The sequence below is a fragment of the Hemiscyllium ocellatum genome, chromosome 1, assembly GCF_020745735.1.
Source record: "Hemiscyllium ocellatum isolate sHemOce1 chromosome 1, sHemOce1.pat.X.cur, whole genome shotgun sequence".
In the NCBI taxonomy this organism is placed as follows: Eukaryota; Metazoa; Chordata; class Chondrichthyes; order Orectolobiformes; family Hemiscylliidae; genus Hemiscyllium; species Hemiscyllium ocellatum.
In genome coordinates, this window is record NC_083401.1 from 131,485,680 (window position 1) to 131,497,922 (window position 12,243).

The 12,243-nt window shown below is 44.4% G+C and overlaps 1 protein-coding gene across 8 annotated transcripts in view; it reads right to left on the reverse strand.

Annotated features, from left to right (window-relative positions):
* The window catches only part of arhgap24 (Rho GTPase activating protein 24), a 452,465-nt gene that overhangs the window by 29,416 nt on the left and 410,806 nt on the right, over positions 1-12,243 (reverse strand). For all 8 annotated transcript variants that reach the window (XM_060826012.1, XM_060826031.1, XM_060826021.1 and 5 more), the window contains one exon: positions 330-462. In XM_060826012.1, coding sequence (XP_060681995.1) covers positions 330-462 — 133 coding nt within the window. The remainder of the gene's footprint in view (positions 1-329; positions 463-12,243) is intronic.

A 12,243-nucleotide genomic window follows, 5' to 3' on the forward strand; every position in this document is an offset into this window, starting at 1 on the left:
TTTCTCATTTTACCAACAAACAGATGAAAGCGTTAAATTATAGATTCACACACCATCTGAATTGAGATCATGCCACAAATTGGAATCTGTGCAATCATCTTTTTTAATTTGTAAATAAAAAATGATAGACATATAGATTGAGTGGATTCCAGTTTGCATCATGTTGCCAGTAACTTATTCGTTGGACAACACATTATAGAAAATGTTGAGTTAAAGAAGATACAGATTGAGAGAGAAGATGTCAATACCTAAGCAGCTGTTTAAATTCATAATGCATCCGCAATCTCAAATTTATTGAACTTCAGCCAAACTAGAAGTAAAATTCTTACACTTTCTTGCTCTTTGGTGAAGAGTTTGGCACATGAGAGGAACTCCTCATACTTAGCATAGGGGATGACGGGCTCTGGCAGCTCTCGGAGATAAAGCTTGAGTAATGAAGCCACTGTGTGTACGTCCGTATTGCTGAAAGCAAAGCAAATGCACAACTGGTCATCATCATATATCATCAGAGAATCCCTACAGTGTGGAAACAGGCCATTTGGACTAACAAGTCTGCACCAACCCTCTGAAGAGTAACCCACAGAGACCCATCCCCTTACCCTATTACTCTACATTTACTCCTGAATAATGCACCTATTCAACACAATTCTAAACACTATGGGCAATTTAGCATGGCAACATTACTAAGCAATTGATAATCCCAATTCTGTGCCACCTGTAAAAGCAGTTCATTTTAAAATAAATATAACCCTGAACACAAAATCAAAATTCAATTAAGTTATTTTCACACAATGCACGCTTTGGGTAAACTAGGTAAATGCAAGCCTGGGTCACTGATAGGGATCTATGCCAGCACACAAGAAAAAACTTGCATTTGCATATCATTTTTTAGTGCAGACTCAAGGCCTGCACTGCCAATGAAGTATATTTTAAGCGCAGTGACTGTTGTAATGTAGGAGATGCAGCAGCCAATTTGCAGTCCGCGAACATCCACAAACAACATTGTGATAATGATGAGAAAATCTCTTTTGGTGATGTAGGATGAACTATTGGCTGGGGCACTAAGGACAACTCTGCACCTCTTCTTCAAAATGATACTCTGGGACTGTGTGTATCTAACGGAACACACTGAACTGAAGGTGTAGCTTCGGTTTAATATGTCATCAGAATGAAACTGTAGTTCTCCCTCTGGTACTGGAGTGTCAGCCTCCTGTAGTCAGGGTCTAAAATGGAAAGTGTACATTGAGTCATAGAGGCAAGGGTACTAAAAACTGAGTACACTTGACACACATAGTTGTTTTGCTTAATAATGTGAGTGCATCATCTATAATTGACCCATGTATGCTGTCAGGAGAGGCACCCTCCACCTTCTCAGATACACAGAAACTTAATTCCTCTGGATGTTGTTTCCATTTTTAACTAAGTCCTCTGACCAGGTCCTGTGTTTCTATTTACATAGCATCATTTGTGACTTCTTGCATTGGGGAGATTAAATCTTTTGAACAAATAGCAACAAAATAGTTGAACCAATTTGAACACAGCTGAGATTTGTTTGACTAGTGGTCTGACCTTATAAAAAATAGAACTGACGTTACACTACAAACATCTCATGTACATGTGAATCTGAAGATTGGATAATAATTGTCTAGATTAGCAATGTATCCATTAATTCAGTAATTAGTTCATAGATTTGTCAATTTTACAAAATAACTGGATGATTTGGCCTTTTGTTTTATACAGATTGCCCCATGCAGTTAATTAAATTGCTTTTAATCTACACCCTGCCATTGGATCAGCAAGTTATATTGTCCCCTGAAAAAAATCTATGAAGCTACGTAATAATTCACAGAAACAGCAGCACTGACTGAACAACCTATTTTGCTCGGCTTTGCCACAAGTTCAAGTATGATGAAAAAGCAAGCAATTGTTAGATTAGCTATGAAATAGCAGTAACCCGATCTCAAAGTAGCAAAGATCCATCTCAGAAGTATAATTAAAAAGGATGGAGTTAGATTCCTTCCCCTTGGGGGATTAATGCAACTAATTCAATGCTGAATTTGCTGAGTCAAAATTTATCTCACAGACAAATAGACTAAACTCTTGTGCAGATTCCAAGTATTATTGCAGTTCCGAGTTTGTACCTGCTGATCAATCTGTTAGATTATCTGACAAAGGACCAGGTTTCCCTGTGAACGTGGAAACCATGACCTGCTCGCTTTTCTACCTTTGAAAATACACACCTGACCAACGTATGACTTTGTCTGGATGTCTGTATTTTTATTATGTCTGAAATGCCCTTTGCAATTCACACCTCCAGCTGTTTCTGAAAATCCAGTCCAAGTCCTTCACACAAAGTTCTACTGGAAAAACTGGTGTTTCAAATAGTGCAAAGTCAAGCACTATCTGAACTCTGTTAGCCAATAGTGCTTCAGTTTAATTTTCTTTGCTTTACAAAATCTGAGAAACTTAGAATTATGGAATGATTACAGTAAAGATAGAGGCCATGCAGTCTGCCAAGTCTGTGATGGTCCTCAGCAAGAGCTATGATGCCAGATACATCCTTGACCTCTTTTCTTCCAGTGCTTATCCAGATCCCTTTTGAAATCTCTGGTTGAATCAGCCTCCACCAGACTCTCAGGAAATTTATTCCAGACCATAACCACTTGCAGCATTGAACAAAAAAATCCTAATTGTAAAAAAATAAAAGGGCAATCACCTTAAACAGGTGTCTTTTAGTTTCCAATCATTCCTTCTTTGTGAATAGTTTCTCTCTATCTACTCTGCCTGGTGCTCCCAAGTACCTCCATCTCCCACTTCATCAACTTAAAACATCGCTGTCAAATCTCTTCTCGATGTACTCATCTCCAAGGGAGAACACTCCTAGCTTCACCCTTTTATTCTCACACCTGAAATCTTTCATCCTGGAATCACTCAACAAACAGTTCTTCCTAGCCATATCAGAGATTAAAGACAGTAAGTACCAAAAACTTTCATGTACTTACCCCCACACTTGTGGCTCCTCAACTATTCCAGAATCTTCTATAGGCCTGTCGGACGCCATTACACATGTGGCCGCTACAGCGCCCGCGGCACCAAAGGCCGCTGCCGACCGTGACGTCACTTCCGCCCCCACCGACCTCGGAGCCCCCGCGATCGCCGCCCCAACAACTGCCCCGGTGACCACCGCACAGACAACCGCTTCCACGATCGCCGACGGACCCGCGACCCACGCGGCTACCGGGAATGACCACCATTCCTCCATCGTCGCAACCATTTCCGCCCCTCTGGTTGCCGTCGGCGTAGCCACTTCCGCCCCCACTGACATCACTAACCTGCAGGAGCACAAATCCTCAGGTTTCCCCGCCCCCACGCCGTCTTTCGTCACTACACATAATCCCGCCCCCACGCAAACCTTCGTCACCACGCATAACCCCGCCCCCACGCAGTCTTTCGTCACTACACATAACCCCGCCCCCACGCAAACCTTCGTCACCACGCATAACCCCGCCCCCACGCCATCTTTCGTCACTTCACGTAACCCCGCCCCCACGCAAACCTTTGTCACCACGCATAACCCCGCCCCCACACCGACTTTTGCCACCACACGTAACCCCGCCCCCACGCTTATTTCCGTCACGACGCATGACCCCACCCCCACGCTTGACTCCGCCCCCACATCGAGCAACGTCACCACATCTAACTCCGCCCCTACTTCGATCTCTGTCCCCGCCCCTAACCCCACCCCCAGCCCCAGCTCCAGTCCCACACCAGGTCCTAGCTTCCAACCATGCCGGATTTTCACCATCCCTCCAGATCTCCCCCTCTCTGAGGATGAAAGATCAGTCCTCAGCAGGGGCCTCACCTTCATTCCCCTACGCCCTCGGATTAATGAGTTCAACACGCGCCGATATATTGAACAATTCTTCCGCCGCCTTCGCCTCCGTGCCTACTTTCACAACCAAGACTCCCGCCCACCCTCTGACGACCCCTTCTCCCACCTCCAACACACCCCATCCACCTGGACACCCCGTGCTGGCCTCCTACCTGCCCTCGACCTCTTTATAGCCAACTGCCGCTGTGACATTAACCGACTCAACCTGTCCACCCCTCTCACCCACTCCAACCTCTCACCCTCAGAACGTGCAGCCTTCCACTCCCTCCGCTCCAATCCCAACCTCACCATCAAACCCGCAGACAAGGGAGGCGCGGTGATAGTTTGGCGCACTGATCTTTATACCGCTGAGGCCAAACGCTAGCTCGCGGACACCTCCTCTTATCGTCCCCTTGAACACGACCCCACCTCCCACCACCAAACCATCATCTCCCAGACTATCCATGACCTCATCACCTCAGGGGATCTCCCATCCACCGCCTCCAACCTCATAGTCCCACAACCCCGCACCGCCCGTTTCTACCTCCTGCCCAAAATCCACAAACCTGAATGCCCCGGCCGACCCATTGTCTCAGCCTGCTCCTGCCCCACCGAACTCATCTCCCAATACCTCGACACGGTCCTGTCCCCTTTAGTCCAAGAACTCCCCACCTACGTTCGGGACACCACCCACGCCCTCCACCTCCTCCAGGATTTTCGCTTCCCCGGTCCCCAACGCCTTATTTTCACTATGGACATCCAGTCCCTGTACACCTCCATCCCCCATCATGAAGGACTCAAAGCCCTCCGCTTCTTCCTTTCCCGCCGCACCAACCAGTACCCTTCCACTGACACCCTCCTTCGACTGACTGAACTGGTCCTCACCCTGAATAACTTTTCTTTTCAATCCTCCCACTTCCTCCAAACTAAAGGAGTTGCCATGGGCACCCGCATGGGCCCCAGCTATGCCTGCCTCTTCGTAGGATATGTGGAACAGTCCATCTTCCGCAACTACACTGGCACCACCTCCCACCTTTTCCTCCGCTACATCGATGACTGTATCGGCGCTGCCTCGTGCTCCCACGAGGAGGTTGAACAGTTCATCAACTTTACTAACACCTTCCATCCCGACCAGAAATTCACCTGGACTGTCTCAGACTCCTCCCTCCCCTTCCTAGACCTTTCCATCTCTATCTCGGGCGACCGACTCAACACAGACATCTACTATAAACCGACTGACTCCCACAGCTACCTGGACTACACCTCCTCCCACCCTGCCCCCTGCAAAAACTCCATCCCATATTCCCAATTCCTTCGTCTCCGCCGCATCTGCTCCCAGGAGGACCAGTTCCAACACCGCACAGCCCAGATGGCCTCCTTCTTCAAGGACCGCAGATTCCCCCCAGATGTGATCGACGATGCCCTCCACCGCATCTCCTCCACTTCCCGCTCCTCCGCCCTTGAGCCCCGCTCCTCCAACCGCCACCAAGACAGAACCCCACTGGTTCTCACCTACCACCCCACCAACCTCCGCATACAACGTATCATCCGCCGTCATTTCCGCCACCTCCAAACGGACCCCACCACCAAGGATATATTTCCCTCCCCTCCCCTATCAGCGTTCCGCAAGGACCACTCCCTTCGTGACTCCCTCGTCAGATCCACAACCCCCACCAACCCAACCTCCACCCCCAGCACCTTCCCCTGCAACCGCAGGAAATGTAAAACTTGTGCCCACACCTCCACACTCACTTCCCTCCAAGGCCCCAAGGGATCCTTCCATATCCGCCACAAGTTCACCTGTACCTCCACACACATCATCTATTGCATCCGCTGCACCCGATGTGGCCTCCTCTATATTGGGGAGACAGGCCGCTTACTTGCGGAACGCTTCAGAGAACACCTCTGGGCCGCCCGGACCAACCAACCCAACCACCCCGTGGCTCAACACTTTAACTCTCCCTCCCACTCCACCGAGGACATGCAGGTCCTTGGACTCCTCCACCGGCAGAACATAACAACACGACGGCTGGAGGAGGAGCGCCTCATCTTCCGCCTGGGAACCCTCCAACCACAAGGTATGAATGCAGATTTCTCCAGTTTCCTCATTTCCCCTCCCCCCACCTTGTCTCAGTCGGTTCCCTCAACTCAGCACCGCCCTCCTAACCTGCAATCTCCTTACTGACCTCTTCGCCCCCACCCCACTCCGGCCTATCACCCTCACTTTGACCTCCTTCCACCTATCCCACCTCCATCGCCCCTCCCCCAAGTCCCTCCTCCCTACCTTTTATCTTAGCCTGCTTGGCTACTCTCTCTCATTCCTGATGAAGGGCTTATGCTCGAAACGTCGAATTCCCTATTCCTGAGATGCTGCCTAACCTGCTGTGCTTTAACCAGCAACACATTTTCATCCTGGAATCAAATCTCATTAATATTTTCTGCAACTTCTTCTGAAATTGTCATGCCCAGAATTGGACATAATACTCCACTTGAGACAAAAATCCTGCTTTGCACTCTTGTTCTCTGCCTCTATTTATAAAACTAAGGACCTGCTATGTCTTATTAAGCTGTTTGTCACCCAACCTGATATCTCGTGTAACGTTTGCAGACAAACAGTCCAGAACCCTCTTCTTGCACTTTATAAAACTGTTCTATCCTTTTCTGTAGCCTTTCTTCATTGCTCCTAACAAAATGTATCATTTCATACCTCCCTGCACTGAACCCCAAGGTACAGTAGAAACCTTTTGTTTCACCTATCTTACTTGTTATTGTAACAGCAACATTATTTGATATAATTAATTTATTACATTCATCAATATTAGTTTTAGAATTGCAATCATGATTAGTTAGTGTAATTCTGTCAGAAACACTAGTACTCAGCAGACTTGCTTTATCAATGTACTCTCCACCTTTCTCCAAGAATAGGAATTCCCTGATTAGGGCTGTTAATCTGGTCTAATCACAGACCCCTGGCTGACAGAAAGAAAAGGACCGTCAGTCAGCTTGACTCTAGGGCTGGTTCTGAGGGAGCTGGATCAGAGTCAAGGACTCTCCGTGTGTAAATAAAGAGTGACTTGGTGGCATATTACTAATTTCTGTGGAGTTACTTGAATTTCCAGAGAATGGCGAGTCATGCCAGAGTATGAGACTTCATGTTTGATGACTTATAGGGATTGGGGTATTATTTACACAACCTGCAATGGAATCCTTCTTGACTTTAGTGGCACCAATCTGAACATCTAATTAAAAATTGAGATGAACCTGTTTATTTCACAGTAACTGAACATAGAACTCAACAATTATGATCAACTTCACTTAATTCAACAATTACAAATTATCTTAGTGTATTAAGATAAAATGAACAAATAACAGTGGTCTCCAATTGACTTGTATTTTGTCCTTCAGCTCCAGCCAGTCTTTCCTGTCTTTTCCCAGTCAGCTTGACTTCAGTGTAAACTTTTTGTCAATTGTAACTACTATTAGAATCCCAGAAAAGACAATTAAATGATGTTATAATCTTGGATATGATCACAAATTTTATGTTAGGATCTGGCTAAGAACATCTCCCAGTACCCTTTAGGTACTGGGAGATGAGGGGACTGACTAGGCAAACAAAAGCACAAAATTCCATTGTTTTAATTAAATAGCAAGACATTAATATATAGTTTAGAATGTAATATAATCTACAACATAGGGACAACTTATTTCTAACACAAAGATTTAAAATTACTTAAAAATAGGTTACTCAAACTGCAATTGAACACGCCAAAATAAATAGCAAAAATGAACAAGACAGATCCCACAGATTTCTTGGAAACTCCCTCTCGGACATTGATGATAGTGGTTCATTAAATGTCAGGATGCAGTTGTCTGTTACACATTCCACTGTGTATTCACACATACAACTGCATGCTGTTCTGGTATAATCTGTTATACATTCCACCGTACATTATCACATACAACTCCGTCCTGTTCTGTATAGTCTGTTACACATTCCACTGTATATTCACACATACAACTTCATCCTGTTCTGGTATAGCCTGTTACACATTCCACGGTATATTCACACATACAACTGCATCCTTTTCTGGTATAGTCTGTTACACATTCCACTGTATTTTCCCACATACAACTGCAACTTCTTATAGATTGCTTCCGAAAGTGAGATCTGTCCCTGGGTTTGACCTGAGCTCCAAACTTGCTCAGATGTTTCAAATACTAACGTCTTCAACATCATGAAATCATCAGTGAACATCCCCACTTCTGACCTGATGATATGGAGAAGGTCATTGATGAAGCAACTGAAGATAGTTGGGCCTAGGGCACTACCCTGAGGAATTCTTGCAGCGATGTCCTGGTGCTGAGAGGACTGACCTCAACAACCATCTTCCTATGTGCCAGCCAGCGAGAGTTGTGCCTCTTATTCACAGTTAATACAGTTTTGTTTGGGTTATCTCGATACCACACTTGACTGAATGCAGCTTTGATGTCAAAGACAAGCATCCTCACTTTCCTCTTAAATTATTTGTCATAGAACATAGAACATAGAACAATACAGCACAGAACAGGCCCTTCGGCCCACGATGTTGTGCCGAACATCTATCCTAGATTAAGCACCCATCCATGTTCCTATCCAATTGCCGCTTAAAGGTCGCCAATGATTCTGACTCTATCACTCCCACGGGCAGCGCATTCCATGCCCCCACCACTCTCTGGGTAAAGAACCCACCCCTGACATCTCCCCTATACTTTCCACCCTTCACCTTAAATTTATGTCCCCTTGTAACACTCTGTTGTACCCGGGGAAAAAGTTTCTGACTGTCTACTCTATCTATTCCTCTGATCATCTTATAGTCCATGATTGGGCTAGGTTTGAAGTCTGTCAGAGTCAGACATAATTGTCATAAAATATAGTCACAGAAGAAAAACTGTCAGTGAGAAACTACAAGCTGAAGAATCATAATACTTCAGTATTGAGCAGAAATGCATGTATTTACCTGGATCCTTTTAGAGAGATTAGTACGATACTTCAGAATGGGAGACAATTTAAGCAAGAATTAAACTGTTTAAACGTGAATGAAAAACTGAAGCAGGAGTATCACATTATTCTGCAAGAAGATGCTAAACCCATCTGCTTGGACACTCCCAGAAAAAATCTTCATCTTTTGATGGGAAAGTTATATTCTCTGTTGGTAAGCATAACTGAAAAGGAAGTACAAGGTGAGGGTGGTGGGATCATATCACCAGTGATACAGCCTACACAATGGTGCTCAGGACCATAAACTGTTCCCAAGACAAATGGCAACTAGGATTGTGCATGGATCTCAATCAGTTAAACAAAGGATTCTGAAGAGAAATCCATCTTATTTGGTCTGTTGACACAAGTTGCCAATTTTGCCAAACTATTCAGCTTTTTTGCAAACCTGGATGCAAACAGTAGATTTTGACAGATATTCTTTGGCCATGATTCAAGATTATTGACTATATTTATTGTACCATCCAAGCAATATTACTTCTATCAGCTACTCTGTGGGATCTCTCCTGCACCTGAGAATTTTAGAATCTTGGAAGAGAAGGGAAATATTTGTGACATGAATGATGTCCTATTTCACTGTCAAACAAAGTGGGAACATGGTCAGAGGCTCAGGAATATGCTAAAGTCAGTACAGAATACAGGGCTTACACTAAATGCAAATGTTTATTCTCAAGAATGACTATTACATTGCTAGAACACATTATCCAAGAATAAAGCACCATGATTGATCCAAGGTAGGCAGCAAATTTCCAGAACTGAAGTTCATGCATGATGCATAGCACATCTTAGGCATGGTAAATCCAGTAGGAAATCTTCCCCTAAATCTGTGTTACTCAACCCAGAGAGAGAGAGGTTTTAAACAAAGGTCAACAGTGTCATTGGAGTCAAGCAGACCACAGCCTCTCAAAACAGTAACGCGAAGCTGCTTTCCATTGATGTAATAGCACAATACAATCTGGATTTCTCACTGTAGTATCTGCAGGTGCATCATCCAACAGACCAGGAGCAGTCCTTATCCAAATGCAAACTGATGAAGCAGGAAAACTGATATGTTTTACATCGAGAAAAAGAAGCATTACGATACATGGGGATGAGAAAGCTTGGCCAACTATGTTACAGGACTTAAAATTCCAAAATGTGATGGACCACAAGCCTTGGGATTATTATTATTACTAGGATTAAAAGAAATCTCAAATATTCCTCCATGCATACAAAGGTACAGATATAGGCTAGTGAGAGATTAATATGCCATAGTGCAACATATAGATTATGGCAGATTCACTCCTGAAAGCAGCAGTTGATTGAGTAGGAAAAGGGGATCTTAACCTTGTGGAGGTGGAGAGAAATGTTGGCAGTAACCAACACGTTATCTGCAACAGATGGAAGATTCAGACAACGTTATGCAGCTCAAAAGGCCAGGTGGGTCAGACTGTCAGCAAGGGAAAATGTAGTCCAGCAGGCCATGATTGGAAGCAAAACTTGAAATACTGGCAGACATTTTGTTGCTGCATCACAGAATGGTGATATCATAGTCGACGTAAAGTTGAATCCAACTTAGATTTTCACCATGGAATTTCTGTATCATGTAGTGCAAAGCAGCAACACAACAACCAGTATGGGGTGCAGGCACTTTGGAAGACATACAAGATTTTATCATATCAGATTAATGACATACACAGCCAAGTGCCTACCGAACCACTGGTTGTCATCAAGATTTACTGAAAGACCTTGAGAAGCACCAGCAATTAAGTTATTCAATTTTAGAGTGAAGGAGTCAACTGCTATTCAAGATGGCATTAAATGGCAAAACCTCATTCAACCTGAAAAGGATCATCGGGGTCCATGATCCTCAGACCCATGAATAATTACTGTCAGGTAATGAACTTCAATTCATGAATGAGGATTTCATGAGGTTCACTGTGGAGGTAGGCCTCTATTAAGCAACAGGTTCTCTGCTCCCTCTGCACTCAAACTGAGAGGCAGAAAGGGCAGTCAAAACACTGACGTCACTGCTGCATCACATTCCAGGCTAAGAATGAGCTCTACCCAGTTATACAGCAACACCATTGGCTCACAAGCACTCACCAGTAAATTATTAATGGGAGGAAGTTATGTTTTAGAATATGACCTCAGGCCAATACAGCTTTTCAAGACAACAAGGTGGCAAAATAAATGAAGAAAAGCCAGATAAAAACCAACAAGGAGGGTACAACTCTAGATACAGAGCAAATACTCGATCACCATTAAAACCAGTGCAAAAAACCTTGTTAAAAGACAGGATGTTAAGAGTCAAGGTCATCAGAGAAACAGATCAATCGAGATTTTATATTACCAGAAACCCTGAAGAGACATTCAAGAGCCAAGAAGTGAGACTGTGTATCATTAACACATGATGTGAGGCAGACAAATGCTTATTATATCAGATAGTGTCCAGAGAGTGGCACAATAATTCCACAGATAGTACATCAGCATCACTCCAGAGATCCAGATCAAGACATCCAGACAGGGTTCCAACTTGTCTCGACCTTTGAGATTCAGACTTTGAAGCAGGGAGGAGGAGATGGTGATAATAGTGATGATGGTAATAGTCGTGTTACTGTTTACAAAGACGAAGTCAGTGAGCATAAACTCCTGGAACAATGTAGGCCAAGAACAGAGAGACCTGGAGGGAGATGTATTGGAATGAGATTGATGCAAAAGACAAACAATATAACTGATGGCTGACATCAGGTAGAGAGAAGGCACAGAGTTAGAATGAACATGTATGGAGAAAGGTTTTAAACAATACGTTGGAGTGTAAAGGAGTGTCACAGGACCTCAGGATTATAAGAACCTTACCTCGAGTTAAGAAGCAAACAATCTCCGGGAAGTCTCACCAAAGCCCAGTGACCCATTAGACCAGCATCTCAATGTGCAATATTGACTTAGAACACACATTAAAGCAATTGTGAAGGCTCTTCTCATACTCACTTTTATCATTTGTGGTATTTGGTATTGCTGAAAAGTTGCACTGCACAAACTCTTTCCTTGATTGACTGCACCATGAAGTGCTCTGGAACTGTATAATACTTATAATTATGCCACCACAGAAGATATGGCTAAAAAGCTGCCAGGGAAGTGAATTTGATAACAGATGAATGTTTGAATTCATAATATGGAATATGTCTCTCAACCAGAGCCTAGAATGCTCTTAGTTGCCATAGTCTTACCAGACCGTGGAGCTGCTCTCTCATTAGGGAGAGACAACTGGTGGTGGGTTAGCCTGAGGCACACCATGCCTCAGGCGAGGGGAAAGGTTGAGAAAGAGTCCTTCATGCTGACCACACTGTTGGTATTA